At 41.9% G+C, this 20,157-nt stretch overlaps 1 protein-coding gene across 4 annotated transcripts in view; it reads right to left on the reverse strand.

Moving 5' to 3' along the window:
* Window positions 1-20,157, reverse strand: part of LOC129178070 (A-kinase anchor protein 13) — a 105,958-nt gene that overhangs the window by 81,220 nt on the left and 4,581 nt on the right. For all 4 annotated transcript variants that reach the window (XM_054769810.1, XM_054769811.1, XM_054769808.1 and 1 more), the window contains exon 2: window positions 1,933-1,977. In XM_054769810.1, coding sequence (XP_054625785.1) covers window positions 1,933-1,965 — 33 coding nt within the window. In that variant the 5' untranslated portion in view covers window positions 1,966-1,977. The remainder of the gene's footprint in view (window positions 1-1,932; window positions 1,978-20,157) is intronic.

Genomic DNA, 20,157 nt, shown 5'->3' on the forward strand with positions numbered 1-20,157 from the left:
AAAGAATATGGGGGCTTAGAACTCCCAAACTTCTCCAACTACTTCCTTGCAAACAGGTTACAGTATATCTTAAAATGGATCAACCCTAACCCATTGGATTAGGTGGTCCTGACACGGTCCTGACACGTGCATATTTGCCACACACAAAAAGTAGCAGGGGTCGTCTTGGTAGCCGTCAGCTGTTCTCTTCAAGTCTTTTGCAGCATCATGATTAGCAGCTCAATAGCCCAGCGGGACACTTTGTTAAGCGCTTATTATTAGCAAGCTGAGAGCATGGAGAAGATCCTCCACAACACTGAGGAACGCTACTGCTGATGACAATGTGGTCCGGCGCGTGTGCTGGTGTTAATACAAGTCGGCAGATTTGTAAAGCGCCTGGGGCCGTGCCCCATCCACCTTGATAAGCGCTGCTCTTAAATGCCTAATGAGGCCCGACTAGTCGGCCATGAAATCACAGCCTTGGCTGGAAATGGGAGATAAACTCGTCAAGAGTAAAGCCACACATATACACACACAGGCATACACGTATGTGACGTCCTGTGTGCTTTCCTGGCCCGCCCAGTGCCAACGCCAGCAGCACAGAAAGACAATGTTAGCATCCAGATGATTGGACTCACTGTGCGGGCAGCACCTAACTCGCTAGTGTTCTTTGTGTTTACTCTTCCGCTCCCACGTCCTCTCGCTGCACTTTGCCCGTGACGTAGCTAGGCTGTGCAGAGACAACGTGTGCACGGGGTAACCTGAGACACCACCTGGTAGGAGCCTGGCGTGGTGCCGCCACCGGGGAGTGGACCACCCACGGTTCCTTTGAGTGTGAGTCAGATACATGCTTCCTTCATGTCACGCATTTTATGAATATGTTTTAAAAAAAAAACTATGACAAAACAACATTCCTGCCTGCCAGCTTCTGGTGAAAACATTTGCTGGTTGCCGTGACGACCAGATATGGACGCTGGAATGGGACGTGTGGCTGGCGAAATGAGCACATGAACACATACATACACACAATTCAGTTCCAAATGTGAAAATTGTAAATAGTTGATGGTGTTGTATTTGTAAAGAAATTGTTATGTTATTTGTTACAAACTTGGCTTGCGTTATTTTCATGTTAGTTTTGTGTTGTTTATGTTGGTATAGTTGTTTAGATATTTGAGCTGTCACAAAAGCACAAAATATTTGTGTCAAAGTGAAAGTTATGCTTGAAATGTATCTTTTCACAAAATGCTGCTTTTCTCCCTATTTTAGTGGGGAACTGATATTTTCCTGAAACGTGCCTATGTTTTACTGCTGATAACTAAAGAACGCAAAAGAGCAGAAGCAAACTTTTTTTCCTAATGAAAGATGGGAGTCTAATGTTTCTTTTGGTAGCTTACATGTTTTTGTAGCCATGCAACACAATATTCTGTGGGCCTTGAAAGATCAGTCCAAACTGAATGAGTTCAACTAGAGAGCTGAAGGTGTTTTAAAGCATATAAGGACTTTTCTCTGTCCAATTATGGGCTGTTTGTGATGAATGTTTGCACGTTAGTTAATGCATATGACATGTTTTCAGTGGTTTTTACAAGCTTGCAAGGGATACAATTACTTCTGAAAACATGAAAAAGCTGCTTTGATTCCAATAGAGGCATCTCCACACACATGCAGGCAGCAGTTAGCGTGCAAGCATGCAGTGGTAAAATGTGTGCGTGAGGCAGAATGAAGGTTCATTCCTCTCCCCAGCAGCGTTGACTTATTGCTAATTACACGTGCTGGAGAACGTGATGCATATTTGCATGTATTCTCCAGTAATTGACGGAAGTCTGAGTTTCCAAGTAGGCCAGCGCAATTCCCGGAATGACAGAACGCCAGCTCCCAGATAGCGACGTTAGACAGCAGACCCCAGGCAAAGGCCACACAATGCACACACGTTCCAGGCTGCATGCAGATACTTACATAGAGCGGGGCTTTCTGGGGAGTGAGTCTCATGTCCACCGGGAGCTGCAAAGATGAAAAAGACAAGGTGCATAAAGAGAAGATCTTCTGGTAGCGCCGGAGCAGGAACATCTCAAAACATCTTCATCATATTTGGAATGTCTCCGCAAAGCGTGACGCATCAACGACCTTGTGAAAGCGATTCAACTTCACTTTAACTTAAAGCTAACGTCCACACGCACACACGCTGCATTAAAGTGACTATCTCCATTCATTCACGGCCATGTTGCTTTATAACAGGGGTGTCCAAAGTGCGGCCCCAGGGGCCATTTTTCTTTTATTGGCCTGTGGCATGTTCTGAAAATATAATTTAACAAAAAAACTGCAAAATGGAAACATTTGCAATAAATTGACAAGTATAAAGTCAAAATACTAACAGAAAAGCTGTCATCTAATGAGAAAAGGTCCTCATTTTATACGAGAGTAATGTGGTAATACGATGAGGAAGAATAAGGTCGCTCAGCAGCATAAGGTTGAAATAATAAAGACAAAGAATAATTATATGGCTTTGAAAAAAACAACACGTTTTTTTCAAAGCCATAATATTACGAGAAATAAACACAGCAAAGTTGTAATTTTTGGAAAATTTAGTTGCAGAAAAAGCTACAACATTACAAGAATGTCACAAGACTAGCTGGCCCACATCAAATGTGTTCTAACAAATATGCACAGTGGTACCTCGCTTTATGCTATTACCGTAAATTCCGTAAAATGACATATTGTGGCGCGTATGAGCTCGTGAGGACCAGGTGGCTCTTTATTTTACAGGAGCCAATCATGAGCTTTGAAAAAACTCACAACGAGCTTGTTGCCCCACTGGAAATTGCAGGAGGTCATTACTCAATATAACAGTCTGACTCATGCCGTTATCTTACATACAACACTAAACTCATCACACAGCAACTTAACACTCAAAAGGTATACCTAATATACAAACATGTACCAATATGAGTGGTGAAAAGTAAAAAAATCATGAGAAAGTTTTCCCATAACGCATTTCATCTGAGCAAAGCATAGAAAATGGATAAATGTATGATGGCACTACAATGCTGCCTCTGTCCACCAGAGGGAGCCAGAGGAGCCCAAAGGGAGGCTGACGTCATTGCAGCGGCCCAATAAATGCGCTGCTCAGATGGATAAAGTCGTATTGGTACACATCTTCATATTTCTCTGGCATACCTTTTGAGTTTTAAGTTGCTGTGTGATTAATTCAATGTTGTTTGCAAGATGGCCATGAGTCAGAATATATTGAGTAATGACCTCCAGCAATTTCCAGTGGGTTGACAAGCTCGTTGTGAGTGCACTGACAACTCGTGATTGGCTCTTGCCAAAGAAAGCGCAATTGTTTCCTCACTGACTTGCGAGCAGCACATTATTTAAACAATTAGTAGTAGTTCTGAAGTCAAGGAGATGTCATGTGTTTAGAATTTAGCCGCAGCGCTGTATAAGCCAGAGGGTTCAAAGTTGAAGAAAAAAGTAGCGGTAATTCCTTCCAAAAAGGTTTGAACAGAAACAGAAACAAAACAGAAACACAGGAAAACCAAGGCAATTTTCACCAGAGGAAATAACATAAAACCCATTCATTCTGTTCCAAACACCCAAAAATATGAACAAACAATACATTTTAGAGAGAAGAATTACAGTTTTGCTTGCAGAAAATAATTCTAACTGAGGAATGGATGGAACTTGATTGGTTGATGCAGACTTCCTGTACATCCTGGCCAGATGGAATCCATGAGTTTATTTAGCAGGTTTAGGTTATTTAGCACACACTTGGTAAAAAATGCAGGGATGTTGAGTCGTCAGTGTGTAGGGTGTTCTGTTTGGCTTGGATACGGTACAGGTTTCTTACGTGCTTTCTTACTTTCCATTGATCCATTTTAGAGCATGTTGTGCTCTACATTGTGTTTTTACGGTCTTACGCGTGTACTTCCAATCACTAGTGATAAGCAGGGGCATTGGGTGTTTATTCCAACACTATTTGGTCCGTCTAGGATGAACACGCATGGACAAGCTTGACCTTGGCACCGGTTGGTTCACGGTGCACACCGCACACACCCCACACTCATCATCATCATCATCATCATCATCATCATCATCATCATCATCTTCTGGACAAAACTGCCTGGGCTCCTTCGGCCTTGGTTGGTTCGTTCAAGGACAGCTGAGGGGAGGGGGGGGGACCAAACATTCAGTGAGTCGTTAAGGACTCCTCCGCTTCGGAGTAGTAACAACATCGGCGTTTCCACCAAGCGATTGAGCGACCCCCGTCTCCGCCACCGTCGAAACAATACAGCAGGAAGATCTGCTCGGAAGATTCAAGGCCTCGTGTTGGATTCCCTGGAACCACTCTGGTCTCAGAGCCCCCTTATCCACTTCAATGCAAAAAATATATTTTTAAATGAAAAAAAAATGAAAATTTTTAAATCAAACCCCAAAATATTTTGACTTTATTCTCGTAAAGTTATAACTTTTTCTGCAAACTACTTTTCCAAAAACGACAACTTTGTTGTTTTCTTTGTTTGTCATAATATAACAACTCACTCTTTAATATTTCAACTTTATGAAAAGATTATTTTGAAAACTCATGTAAATGTTTATAGTGACAGGAAAAGGCATTCTAACTTAATAAAAAGTATTTTTTTGTATTAAAATGGATCATTTAAAAAAACATGCAATTACAATTTTGAAGGTTTTAATGCAAAATTGTCATTTTAAAATGCAAATGAACTTTTTCATAAACTTTGCAAATTTTTCTATTGATTTTTAAAAATTATATTATTTTGTAATAAATATTAAATGTTATTGTAAATATTATTTCAAATTTATGTAAGTCTTTATTATCAGCAATCTCCTCACGCAAGAAAATGTTTTTTTTTAATTTAACATGTTAAATTGCAATTCATTTGAAATCAATTTTTTTATTATCTACTTAAATGAAAACAATTGAATAATGAATTTTTCAAGTGAAATTAGAATGCCATTAATTGTCGCTCTGCACATTTACAATGAGTTTTACACATTTTTTAATGTAAAATTGCGTTATTTTTCCTCATGATAATCTTGTACAATTGTGACTTTTTTTCCCTCCTTAGAATACAACTTATTTCTCTAAATATTTTCACATTATTCTTGTAAAATACAGCTGTTTTTTCCCCATTTCTCAACTTTTTCTGCAACCTAGTTTTCCAAAAATGACAACTTATATGTTGTTTTGTTTCTTTTTCACATTACATCTTGAAAAAGAATATCTTTCTTTAATATTTCAACTTCACAAAAAAACTATTTTGAAAACTCATTGTACGCGTTCGCATTGCCAGTAGTAAGTCAAGCCTGTTTCCGGTGAACGTTGGCCTCCGCCAAGGCTGCCCTTTGTCACCGATTCTGTTTATAATTTTCATGGACAGAATTTCTAGGCGCAGCCAAGGTGTCGAGGGAGTCCAGTTCGGGGGCACTAGGATCTCATCTCTGCTATTTGCAGACGATGTGGTCCTGATGGCCTCATCGGGCTGTGACCTGCAGCGTTTACTGGGACGGTTTGCATCTGAGTGTGAAGCTTCTGGGATGAGACACAGCACGTCCAAATCCGAGGCCATGGTTCTCAGTCAGAAAAGGGTGGATTGCTCCCTCCGGGTTGGGAATGAGGTCCTGCCCCAGGTGGAGGAGTTCAAGTATCTCGGGGTCTTGTTCACGAGTGAGGGAAGGTTGGAGCGTGAGGTCGATAGGCGGATCGACGCAGCGTCTGCAGTAATGCGGTCGCTGTACCGGACCGTCGTGGTGAAGAGAGAGCTGAGCCAGAAGGCAAAGCTCTCAATTTACCGTTCGATCTATGTTCCCACCCTCACCTATGGTCATGAGCTTTGGGTCGTGACTGAAAGAACGAGATCGCGGATACAAGCGGCTGAAATGAGTTTTCTTCGTAGGGTAGCGGGACTCACCCTAAGAGACAGGGTGAGGAGCTCGGTTATCCGGGAGGAGCTCAGAGTAGAGCGGCTGCTCCTTCACATCGAGAGGAGCCAGCTGAGGTGGCTCGGGCATCTAGTCCGGATGCCTCCCGGGCGCCTCCCTGGTGAGGTGTTTCGGGCATGCCCGGCCGGGAAAAGGCCCCGGGAAAGACCTAGGACACGCTGGAGGGATTATGTCTCACAGCTGGCCTGGGAACGCCTTGGTGTCCTCCCGGTGGAGCTGGAGGAGGTGGTCGGGGAGCGGGAAGTCTGGGCTTCCCTACTGAGACTGCTGCCCCCGCGACCCGGACCCAAATAAGCGGAGGAAAATGGAATGGAATTGTACATGTGTATTGTGACAACAACAGGCATTCTAATTTAATACAAATAATAATTATATTTTGTCCTTTTAAGTGGATAATTTATGAGCAAACTTTTAAATTAATTAAAATTAACATTTTTTTATTTTAAAATTATCAAGTTTCTATTGATTTTTTTAAACTAGAATATTGTATACTTACAATACTTACTTGTATACTTATTTACAATTTCTGCAAGTCTTTATTAAACAGCAGGAATTTTCACCAGCAACCCCACCCATTGTATTTTTTTAATTTAAAATTTTAATAGTAATTAATTTTAAATTTTTATTTTTCTCATCCACTTAAATGAAAAAAAAATTGAATAATAATACATTTTATTACATTAGAATGCCTTTTATTGTCACTATACACATGTACAATGACTTTTACATATTTTGACATGTAGAAATGTATTATTTTTGCCTGTATTGTATAATTTTGGCAAGTTTGTATCTATTAAAAGCAGGATATGTCCAGTGATGTAACCTTCCACAAGTGCAAAGAACTGAAAAGTACTGTATTTGACTTTCTATATACGTTATTATTTCAAATCACTCCTGATCAAAATGTGCAAGAACGTAGATTTTGCACTGTTGAATCCTGAGGAAGTTCTAAGTAGAGCTTCAAAATGCAAAATGCAAAACGGGAAAAAGAAGCATTCAAGTAAAATGGGCTGTTCATCAGCTTATTAAAAGTTTTAAAAAAAGCAGAAACCCAACTAAAATAGCAATGAAATGTTGAAAAAGGGACTGCCAAATGAGCAGGTGCGCCATTCTTGTTAATGGAGGCGAGAGAATGTTGCTCCAGGTGGTGAAGATGGCTTCACGGAGGGCATCCACTGCCTGGAACTGATGCCCATTGGACATTGTCAAGTGCCAAGGCATAATTTCTGCAGACATTTCTCCCCACATTGGTGGCGAATAATATAAACGGCCCCAGCGAGAATTAGACGGCTCAGGGTAAGGGGGGGGATAATCGGTGGTTCTAATAATACTCTGGAGTCTAATCCTCTTGCCTTAAGTGCACTGGAACAGACACCGGCTTCTTCACTGCATGCACGGCTTTGATAAGACTCCCACAATGTGGCCACCGTGCGCTCGTCCGGGTTTGCTTTTAGTACGCCTTGGACGCTTCCACATACTCAATGAACTGGTGACTCTTCTGCCCCTGAAGCGCGGCACACAGAAGTGGAAAAATTGGTCAAACCGTGTGCTCCTACGACGTCGCCTGTGCTATTATTTTTCGGACACATACGCCACATCCTGGCGCTGTTATTAACCCCACAAAAATGGCCCCTTGAAATTTGTCACACATACAGACCCTTTCCAAAAAATTAGAATGTCATGGAAAAGTTGTGTAATTTCCATAATTCCATTCAAAAAGTTAAACTTTCATAGATTATAGATTCAGGGCCCACAATTTAAACAATTTCAAGTATTTATTTGTTTATTTTTACATAATTTGGGCTTCCAGCTCATTAAACCCACGAAAACAGGAATTCCAAAAATTAGAATACGGTGAAGAAATCAGCCCAAATTTTGCAGAGCATGAATGTTTTAAACTGAGTGTCACACACTAATCATCTGCTAAACTCAAATCACCTGCACAGGCTTCCCCAGGTGTCATTAAATTGCTTCAGTTTGGTTCAATTGTCTCATTTCGGTTCAATATGGGGAAGACTGCAGACATGACAACTGGCCAGAAGACCATCATTGATACCCTCCATAGGATGGGTAAGCCACAAAAGTTCATAGCTAAGGAGGCTGGTTGTTCACAGAGTGCTGTGTCCAAGCATATCAATGGAAAGTCTAGAGGAAGGGCAAAATGTGGCAGGAGAAGATGCACCAGCAAAAGAGATGACCGTGGGCTTCAGCGGATTATCAAACAGGGAAGATTCAAGAATCTGGCAGAGATCCAGAAAGAGTGGAATGAGGCATTCAGACGCATCCGGGAGATGGGCTACAACTGTCGGGTTCCTCGGGTCAAGCCGCTTCTGAACCTGAGCCAACGTAGGAAGCGTCTCCACTGGGCCAAGGAGAAGAAGGACTGGACTGTTGGCCAGTGGTCCAAGGTCCTCTTTTCCGATGAAAGTAAAGTGTGCCTTTCATTTGGGAATCAAGGTCCAAGGGTTTGGAGGAAGACGGGTGAGGAACAGAACCCAAGCTGCCTGAGGTCCAGTGTGAAATATCCACAGTCCGTCATGATTTGGGGTGCAATGTCCGGTGCAGGTGTTGGTAAACTCTGCTTTCTTAAATCCAAGGTCACCGCAACAGTCTACCAGAATGTTTTAGAGGACTTCATGATTCCTTCTGCTGAGGATCTGTATGGAGATGCAGATTTCATCTTCCAGCAGGACCTGGCCCCTGCCCATACCGCCAGAAGCACCAAAACCTGTTTTGATGCCCATGCCATCACAGTGCTTGACTGGCCAGCCAACTCACCGGACCTAAACCCCATTGAGAATCTATGGGGTATTCTCAAGAGGAAAATGAGGGGCACCAGACCCAACAACAAAGAAGAGCTGACAGCAAGCATCAAGGAAATCTGGGCTTCCACAACTCCCAGGCAACGCCACAGGCTGATTGCTTCAATGCCACGTGGCATCAAGGCAGTGATTAAGGCAAAGGGATTCCCAACCAAGTATTGAAGATTGACATATCGTTTTGAAAGTACCATATTTTGATTGATTTGATGTGATCCTAATTTCTTTCTTTTTTTTCCTGCAAAAACTGATAAGTAAATGGTGATTTCTTGACAGTATTCTAATTTTTTGAATTCCTGTTTTCGTGGGTTTTATGAGCTGGAAGCCCAAATTACGTAAAAATAAACAAATAAACACTTGAAATCGTTTAAATTGTGGGCCCTGAATCTATAATCTATGAAAGTTTAACTTTTTGAATGGAATTATGGAAATTAAACAACTTTTCCATGACATTCTAATTTTTTGGAAAGGGTCTGTACTCTCCAAAAATCATCTGCTGAAACTTTAGGGATTTGTTGTTACCAAAATTTGGCACCTCCGGGACTCATTGTCCATGAGTCGTTCACAGTTGGTCTAGCAATCATAAAACATTAGAGATGCACCATAACTTTTGTTTTTTTCAAACCGATACCAATAATTTTCTGCTTCTACTGATAACCAATCGTTTGTGCTCACCTGGAGGTAAGAAGGACTGGAACAAATTAGGATTTGATTGATTAGTCCTAATGAAATATCATGACATCACCACTATCAGGAGAACCAGAGTATAGAGGAGGAGGAGCCTACAGCTGTGGCCCAACAAGGTGCACTGCATTCAGGCCCACGCTCCGTGACGCCACATAGGTCTCTGGCGAACCCTCTGCACTTTCCAAACGCTGCGGCGCTGGCGTTTCAGGTGGCTGATCAGGTTTTTTTTGTGTGCTCTATGGGTTTTTTCCCACCTCATCGCAGAGCATTTGGTACAACGTTAGGACTGTCCTGATAACAAATGTTGCTGGACGATAATTGTCCTACAGTTATCGATAATCAATATTGTTGACAGAGACACTTTTTCATTAATTACATGGCATAATGTGAGCACAGTAGCACTCATCATTTGACATGTTTATATATCAGTTGATGGTTTCATTTTGAATATATTGATTTTCAGTGCAATAGTAATTTATTGATGGTCCCTAGTACAAACAGCCAGCGATTAGAGCGACACTTCCTGTGCGAGCTCCCCGCACCATGAGAGCAGTCCGGGAACAGTGGGGGGGGGGACTACTGCTGTTGCTACAAAGACGAATATCATAACATCCAGCACGAAACTAACTTCACCACCATGCAGAGTGAACCCCCTCATCTGCCCTGTGTGGTAAAGAGAGAGGAGAGAGAGGAAAACAAACACACGTCAACTTATTGAGGCTGGCAAATTACTGACTTTGTTTTTTTTTTTTTTAGTGTTCGATCAATCAATTTATCGATTATCGTGACAGGCCTACCCAACGTCCTTGCTCTGAAAGTGAATGTTTGCTTACAAGTGAGCTCAGGGGAAGTTACGACAGGCCGCTAACGTCACAGCCAGGAGAAAAATGGACCGCTTGATTTGCTCACCCGCACACTATTGGTAATCTTGCCTCATTGGACTGTTTTTTTTTTTTAAATGATCGGAGTAATTTTAATGTTATGGGATTTATCCCTCATATCAGCCTGATAATGATTGTTCTGATCATTTTGTGCACCCTAGTAGTGATCCAAAGTTGGAGAAAAGATGTGCAAATAAAATGATATACTGAGACAATAACGTCCTGATTCACACACTTAGAAGTGGTAATGTGAGTGCAAGTGTGTAAGAGAAGAAGTATGGGAAACAGCATGACTCAAGGCCACCCGACACCTGCCCTACGCAGATGACACCGCCCATTAATTCCAGCTCAAAGGCCGGGTGCAGCCATGCCAGCCAGCAGCAAAGCAGGCTCTTTACAGCGTTTTCCTTCAGAGGAAAACGAAGCGGGAGATCAGTCACATTCAAGCACGGCGTGATCATAAAGCCAGCCATAAACGCAGAGTCCTTCGAATAGTGATGGACGTCACGCTATGAGCGCCGCACATGAGTTACTTTAGTCGGAGGTCCTTGCGCCAAATGTATGATTTGACTGGCATTCTGTTGCCCGCCCTGCCCTCCTCTTATCTCACTGACTGACTTGTCTGTCAACAATCAGGATGTCCGATGTGTAAAAATGGAACTGAATGCTTGTCGTCTATGGCGGCCGTGATCACTTTCAACTGGAGCAGGGCTTTACACGGTCAAGCACTCATTCCAAAAAAATGGACCACAAATGAAAACACAATGGATAGGCCTGTCACGATAATCGATAAATCGTTTAAAAACGACATCAACCATTTTTGTTGGCCTCTATAAATTGACATGTGCGTGCATTGTATTTGTATTCCTCATCTCTTTCAGGCTGGATGACAAGGGGTTCACTCTGCAGCTAGCAAATTAGCTTTGTGAGCCAGCATACGCTAACGTGAATGACGGTACAAAAGCGATACTTTCTAAGGCGAATGCCACAGCCTCAGTGGGGGAATATTTGGGTTTTAAACAGAATGAACAAGGTGAGCGCATGCACACCCCCGACCAACACAGACAGTTTTCTCAACTTCAATTATTTCAACTTTCTTCTTATCAATTTCCTTGTCATAATTATGACTTCATTCCTATAATACACTAAGTCCCCACCTTACAAACACAATTGGTTCCAGATGACCGTTCGTGAGTTGAACAAAAGGTAATATTAGCAATGATATAGGTACTACATGTACGTGTATACATATACAGTACATGTGTATGTATGTAAATATGAGTTTGGATGCAGTAGTAATATTAAACCAGGATAATGAATGAAAAAAACAATAATAAAAGTGATATAATACGTAATGATAAATGTTATTTACCTTTGAAGAGGAGTGGTCGAGCATACGTCGTTGTGGTGGAGGAGTTATTGAAAAAAAGGACAAATGGTGGTGGTGGTTAGACTCTTCTAAAAGAGGTAGTGTTCTGTGGGTGGTGTAGAATTAAGCAGGCCTATTAACTCTTCAGAAACTTTAATCACACGCTCTGTCCGGGTTGCATCGTACAACTACAACTTAGCTTTCCATTTCTCCTTTACACTCTCTCCCCACCTTCTTCCTCTACCTGTTGGTCCCATTAGCAGTGTCACAGTGCCCTCTACTGGTCAAGCATGTACAGTATAAATATTGTGTTACTAAAAGGCAAAATACATGAAAATATAGACCAGTCAGCTTGCGTTCGTATCTCCGAATGTTCGCAAGTCGGCTGTTCGTAAGTTGGGGACCAAGTGTATTTTTTTACTTTATTCTCGTAACATGTCTTTCTAATGCAAGCTAATTAAAAAAAAAAAAGACAACTTTATTCATTGTTTTATTATGGCTTTTCAAAAAATTATCTTTTTTCTTGAATATTTCAACATTATGCTACTAAAATTACCTCATAATATTACGTTCTTCTAGTAAGTAGCAGGATCAATAGGCTGATCAGGAGAGCGAGCTCTGTCCTGGACAGTCCTCTGGACTCCGTGGAGGAAGTGGGGGAGAGAAGGATGTTGGCTAAGCTGACATCCATCATGAACAACACCTCTCACCCGCTACATGACACTGTGGGTTCCCTTAGCAGCTCCTTCAGCAGCAGACTGTTCCACCCACGGTGTAAGAAGGAGAGGTTCCGCAGGTCCTTCATACCGACCGCTGTCAGGCTCTACAACACCTGCACCACCTGAACCATGTTGTAGTCACTATGTATTCTTTACTTGCGTATCTTGCTTGCTGCTGTAACAAGTGAATTTCCCCTCTGTGGGATAAAATAAAGTACAAATACAAATAAAATGACAACTTTTTCTCATAAGTTTACAACTTTTTTTCTCTTAGAACTTTTTCTCCCTACAAAATTTTCCAAAAACAACTTTACTTTGTTTTGCATAGTATTACGCTTTTTTTAATCACAGTTTTTTTAAAAAACATTTCAACTCTATGCTACTAAAATGACTTTATTTTTCTTCATAATATTATGAGTTTATTCCCATAAAATTCCAACTTTTTTTTCTCGTTAGAATTAAACTTTTTTCTATTCATGTTGTGACTTTATTTTCGCACAATTATAGCTGGGTTTTTCTATTTCTGCTGTTGATTTTTTATTCTTTTTTCCAACTATTTTATCTTTCTTTGTGTTTTCTTTTCAGAATTCTGACTTTATTCCCATAATATTTTGACTTTATTCTCATAACATTTACCTTTTTTGTAGAGTAATTTTCTAAAAATTACAATTTTATTTGTTGTTTTGTTTGTTTCTCATAATAAATGTATTTTTTCTTTAATATTTTAAGTTATGCTACTACGATGTTATTTTTCCTCATATTACGACGTTATTCTTGCAAGATCATGACTTGTTCTCATTAGATTACAACTTTTTTTCCTCTTAATATCTTGACTTTATTCTTGTAAAATTAGTATTTTCTTAAATTTTTGCTGCTGTTACATTTTTAAATGTGCCATGGGCCAATAAGACACAGTCGTCCCGTTTTGAGGCACCCACGATTTTTTTTGCCTGATTCTGATGCATGTCCATAGGGACATGCATCTGACATGCATCTGAATTATGGGCGCGTGGTGGACGCATTTGCCAGAATGCAACCGAGACGCATGCTACTCCTGAACCCACTGTCAGGCTGATCATTGACATTGGACATTGAACGTGTGCTGTACATGGCTATTCAGGTGGAGGTGCAAAATAAAGGTTCTGGCATCATGACTATAAGGGAAACTGTTGTCTATTCTCAATAAAAATTAACCAGAAAAGCGATCCCAAGTGACATCAAATTATACTCAAATCCTCGGAATTTACAGCTGCTTCAAATTGGAAAATATTTCAGGAAATTGAGCTAAAATGGGTTTCTCCTAGTACCGGTCATTTTATAAATAGAATGTTTTGGATTAAACGATATATTCCAAGGATAAAAATAACAACAAACTCTTGAAATTAAGGACATAAACTTGGCCTCAGATATCACCAGACTGCAGGAAATGAGGTCTAATTTTTTTAAAAATTTCTGGGGGAAGACCCCCAGACCACCCGCTCCATTTCCACCGCCTCGGCCACATCCCCCCTTTTCAAAAATCTGCTAGATCTGCCCCTGGCCGTGGCCCACAAATGGCCCCCATGGCCACACATTGCACATACCTGCTCTAATGCTTTACAAGCAAATGCAACATGGCCAAAGCTCACTTTAAGTATGGCGACACTTCACCACAATATTTTCTCACACTCACAGAAAAAGCGGTAGATACAAACACCTGTCCCAGACCTCACAGGGAGGCGTACAACAACCAAGGCAAATGAAAACACCTGATGACATTATAGAAGGTAGGATAAGACCTGGCCATAGGAACAGTGATAAGCTCCTCAATGAGTAACATCACACAGAGGCCCTTAACGGTATCAACGCAATCTGGACTGTCAGCATCCACATGGGGGACGTCTGAGGCTCGTGTCCAAAGGCCGACAAGAAATACACCTTGTGTTTGCATCTAGACCATCACTGTATGAAAACCACTGACTGAACTACTGCAGCCACATGCCAGTAAACATGTGACTCAGTCAAGATAAGGAGGGAAACATCAACCAGTTTGATTGCGGATGTTGTATAAAATAACATGATGGCACGGGCCAACACCCAAACTTGGTGGGTGGGCGTGGCATTACTTCGCTATCGGATGAGTGACTCCAACTAATAAAAGGTGGAATGGAATCAAAAACAATACAAAACAAAACAAGGTAAAAGGTGTTGTAGTTTGTCCAAAACACAACAAATAAATAATAATTACAAAAACAGATAAAGACAAAAAACGACAACAAAAACAGTTCATAGGAGATTTGCACACTTTTCACTGGACTGCTATGCTATGTTATGTTATGCTATGCTATGTTCTGCAATGCTATGCTATGGTATGCTATGCTACACGCTGTTATGCAATAGTATGCTATGCTACGTTATGCTATACGATGTTATGTTATGCTATGCAATGTTATATTATGCCGTTACTATGTGATGCCATATGTTATGTTATGTTATGCCATGTTACGCAACATTATGCTATGTTATACTATGTGATGCTAGATTATGCTCTAAATTGTCCATAGGTATGAATGTGAGCGTTTGTCTATATGTGCCCTGCCATTGGCTGGCCACCAGTCCAGGGTGTACCCCGCCTCTCGTCTGAAGTCGGCTGGGATAGGCTCCAGCATACCCCCGCGACCCTAATGAGGATAAGCCACATAGAAAATGTGTGTTGTGTTGTGTTGCATTGCTATGCTAACAACATTTGGTATACATCTGTAGGGGACTGACAAGCATGTGTTGGAAAATGGCTGTAAAACATGGCCACCATCAAGCAAAATATCTTAGCAGGGGCTCCTCCAAGGGTGGGGGTCCATAGGCCTAATGATTAGAAAACAAATGGCATTTCCAGTTATTGGATGCTAACGTTGGTATTTGCAAGTGACATTCCGAGACGTGCGTTTGGGCCAAAACAGCGACACCATTTCCAAAGATGGAGTGTGACTCACTGTGGAAAGCATCCATAGTGTGAATTCCTGACTGCACCCGTCCCACACCGAGACAGAACATCAGCTATGTGTGAAGAAGCAGGGCGATAAGGGGAACTTGTGTGGCTCGGCGAGGTTTGATGTTTAACTCTGCGTTTGTTTAACCTCGCGCGAGTCCTGCCTCGGTCAGCCACCACCAAAAACACCCCAGAGGAGGCAGAGCGCTGAACCCACTTGCGCTTGTTCTCACGTTTCGCCATCGGCGCGCTCTGAAAGCTAAATCGGTGCTGGTGACGTCACCTCGCGGTGACCCCGCCCCTCTCTGTGTCGTACACAGTTTAGATAGTCAGGGCTGTTTTGATTTCAACAAACCTGCCCATTGTCCCCCGCCGTACATGTACGCCGGTGTGGCGACCTGACAGAAGTGAGGCTGCAAGGATGAAAGGTCTCCTCTGTGTTTGGTGACAGTTATTACCCTCACCGCTGAAACCAAATACCTGTTGGCCCAGATAGCATTATCTTATTGTGAGAGCCACACTGGGGGCTGGACCTGGGCCTTGATCAGTGCTCCTCCCCAGGTTGGACCCCCCCCCCCCCCCCTTTGTTTCCACGCCATTCAGCCATGGAGGCACTTTGTAGACGTTGCTAAGCAAACACAAGAGCCGCCGCTACATTTTTAGGCATGGTTACCACTTGGGAAAGAATCACGTGGAAGACACTGAGAGGGGACATTTAGGTGTCCAAAGTCTGCCGTGGAGGGGTTTAGCGCCACACGGAAAGAACACAATTCAAAAGTTAGGAGAAAAAGTTGTTTGCTATGCAAAAAACCCCAAGAAGTAGCAGCGTTCATTTGGATCATTCAAGGATCATTTCAATAAAATTGCAAATTAAACAAAACCAGGAATGAGTTGTTCATTATTTTTGACTAGAAAACGTTTTGAAAAAGTAGCCCATCATCTTTTATTATAAATGACTTTGTCACAGTCACTGAAAATATGTTTATATGGCACGTGGATCATCCAGATTACATTTCAAAACCATTTTTAATTACATTTTTAAATTAAATGAACTCATTGACTGCCAGCCACGTTCGGAGCAGAGAGCTCCATACTGCCAGTTTTGGGGCATTTTTGCTGAACTTTCAAGACCCACAGAGTATTGAGTTTTACATAAGCACTACATAAGCATCGAAACTATCTAAAGAGTAAGGAGTATTGAGTAAGGAACTCAAACAATGTACAGAGATGAGCAAATTCAAAAAACATTATAAGCAGTTGATGTTTACTAAATACAAGGCAGAAGAGTCGTGATCATCACGATTGTTCTGTCAGGTTCGTATTTTTGGTTTGTTTTTCTTCTTTTTTAAGTTTTGCATTTTATTTATTATATATATATATATATATATACACTGCTAAAAAAAAAATAGAGGAACACTTCAAAAACACATCAGATCTAAACTGGGGGAAAAATGACACCATCCGTAGTCTCATTAGGAGCATGCCCGGACGTTGTCAGGCATGCGTACAAGCACGTGGGGGCCACACAAACTACTGAGAATCATTTTGAGTTGCTACAATGACATTTTAGCTAAATGGAAGATCATTTTTCCCCCAGTTTAGATCTGATGTGTTTTCCAAGTGTTCCTCTAATTTTTTTGAGCAGTATATATATATATATACACATACACATGTTTTGTTTTTTTCTTTTTTTTGTCTTCCTACTGTTATTTATGATGTACTATTATTCTGATTACCATAGGAAACATGACATGGAATGCAGGAAGTGAATAACATGTACTGTACAAGACGTGGAATAGATGGGGGGTAGGATTAAATAAGCTTTGCTTCTTCCTACTCCTTTTGGACATGTGGAATTGTGAAAGGATGATTCATGACATGTATTCCATTGTAACCTTCATCTTCAAACAAACTAAACCAAACCAAACCAAACCAAAGAAACTTTAGATTCTCGTGTTTCATCAGAAAAAAAACGTTTGTTTCCAGTCTTTTTGGGTCTTTAGATATTGGAGGTAGAACATAGGGTAGTTTCAGCAAAAACAAAGACAAAACAGGCTTTTTCTGCAGAGAAGCAAATTCCAGCAGAGTGAGGGTGGGGTCTGCTGGATGCGGGGATGAATCCCTGCTGCTGACCCGTCCAGACAGCTGCCGCTCGTCAGAAGAATCACGGTTGGGTTCTTAGTCAGCCGACTCTGAACTGCTTACGGTGTCGCGCTACACGGCTTGGCAACGCTAACCACTAGCTTGTTGCTTCGGCTGCTATTGTCCACTGCATGTGTCTACATCACCTACATCACCCATGTCACCTCTCTTTCACGATGGCGTCACTACTAAAGGCAGATACGCAGCTTTCGGTAGAATATAGCCATGCTCCCATCAGGGTTTTATGCTGCCAATTCTGATACCAATTATACGTGAGTGAGATTGGCTGATACCAATCACACGGATTAAGTGTACATTTTTCAATGTATTCACGATGAGTGCTATTGGCCAGGGACACCAAGAGACAACTCCATGGTCATTAAACAACAACACACAAATACTGTAGTGTTTGGAGGACGAGGGACAACAATAGACACTTGAAAGTTAGTACGTACCAGAAGGATGTGATATCCACTTCCAAAAACGAGCTCCAAACTAACCGCATTGCTTGTTTGTTTTAAAAGCTAAATGTCACTGTGGTAAAAAGTCACTTTTGGAGTCAGAAGACGAGAAGCTAGGCAGATAATTCCAGCTAGCAAAGCGTGGATAGAAAGATGCGAGGAGTGGAAGAGCAGTAGGTTTGATAAGGGAGTGATCCAACACGCTGGCATGGATTGGTGTAGTCTGTGTCAAGATGTCAAACTGAAACCACTGAGGTTTTACAGACTAGTGTTGGTTCTCGCGGCAATACGGGACAAAGTGAGCTCCTTGTCAGGTGTTGGCAACGCTACGTGACACAGCACACGTGCACACTCATGCCATGTCTGTGTTGTCATAGCATGACTTAATTTATTGGTATTAATGTTTCTGATGTTCTTATTCATTTTCTTCTGTTTTTCTTTCTTTCTTTTTTGGGAGAATGAACAGAACAAGAATTTCATTGCATAGCAGAACTACCTGTTTTACTATGCATATGACAATAAAATTGAATCTTGAAACATTGCCGCCGCACGGCTATCAGTCTCTGTGATCGGCTTTGAAAGGCATTTATCGGCATGTGCCGATCATGTGTTTTTTATGGAAATCAGCCAATACCAATCGTGGCGATCTATCGGCGCATCCCCAGTAGAAAACATTGGGATGTGTGAAAGTGGCTTTTTTAAATGATTGTTGTAAAACAATCACAAGAACCAATGCCAAAAGACACGTTTCCTCACTTGTTTGCTGCACTGAGAGAAGGGGCGCTCAAACGCTGGCTTTTTTACAAAAAACCTTCTTTCTCATGAACACGATACCGCCTCTGTTGCACCCCATGCTAGAGGAGCCTGCTCTGTGTATACACCCACAGCTTTGTTAAAAGAAAAAAAAAGGCAGGCTTCGCTACACGTCTTAAAAGAAAGCACTGCCAACAATTTGCCAGTCAGCTACAGACGCGGTAGCGGCCATTTTGATCGTTTTGTCTTTCTTCAGTGAATAGGCTACGCTAGCATGATGTTGTCTGTAAAATGTGAGTGTAATGCTAGCACTTTAGCATCACATAGTACAGTTGCGGCATCCTGTTGTTGTATGCGACATATGGCATCGATTACGTTGGATAAGAGTTACAATGTGTACGTAAAAAGTGGATAAAGTACACAATAGCGCTTCTTGGAGACACACACTGTCGAAGACAAACTCAGCTCATTAGCATTAATGTTTGGGATACACAGAACGGCTAAATACTTTTAAACTGCCTCGATGACGCCATCTGTTGTGCGCCTCTTCCTGCCTGTTTGGATGCGAGACACGAGGAAAACAGACACGCATGCACATGGCAATATATCGATTATCTAGTTCATTTTCATTTATCAATTGATTTATTATCATCCCAGGCATAGTGCCCACAAAATCTTGTCGTGTTTAATCTCGCGAGATCTTGGGACACCCCTACAAATCAACTTTCTTCTGTCGCTTTTTTTTTTTTTTTTTAATGTCACAAACAACACGGAGCCGCCTGCGCGTGCTGTTAGGTGTCGATGCATCTCAGCAGAAGAAAGTGTCAGCTCGTCCCATTTGGGAGCTAAGAGGTTTAGCTTGGCGAGCGCTAACTCGCGTTCTCGGCTGCAGCAAACCTGATCAGATTAAAATCACCCCCGCCACACACAACTTTTAATGAAAAGCCAAGCGGAGCTAGCAGCGTTAAAAGGAGTGCTTATGGTCCGGGTATAGCTTGGCTTGGCCTGCCGACGTGTCTGTGTAGAGAGTTGCTCTCGGTTGAGAGCGGCATGAAACCCCAGCATCTGGGAAGAGAACCGCCCGTCTCGTGCTCCGGTGGCTCACTTCCTCTGCTCGGCCCACGCCACGGCGCCAACAGGAAGCTCGGCCCTGAAGCACACGGCCTTTCTCCAAACAGGAAATCATGATACGTCGTCATGAAAAAGGGCAAAACGTTATAATAAGCCAGGGGTTTGCAAACTGCGGCCCGCGGGCCACAATAGGCCCGACAAACTTCTAAGTCTTTCTACATTTTTTAACCCTTGAACAACAAAACTGTGGTGTGCAACATGAGTTGCCGTGCTACTGTGGCACGCTTGAGTCGCTAGTCGGATGAAATCTGTTGCTTGCACAAAAAGGCCATCCAAACAACACAACACGT

Source organism: Dunckerocampus dactyliophorus, chromosome 3 (assembly GCF_027744805.1).
Source record: "Dunckerocampus dactyliophorus isolate RoL2022-P2 chromosome 3, RoL_Ddac_1.1, whole genome shotgun sequence".
NCBI classification, from domain to species: domain Eukaryota; kingdom Metazoa; phylum Chordata; class Actinopteri; order Syngnathiformes; family Syngnathidae; genus Dunckerocampus; species Dunckerocampus dactyliophorus.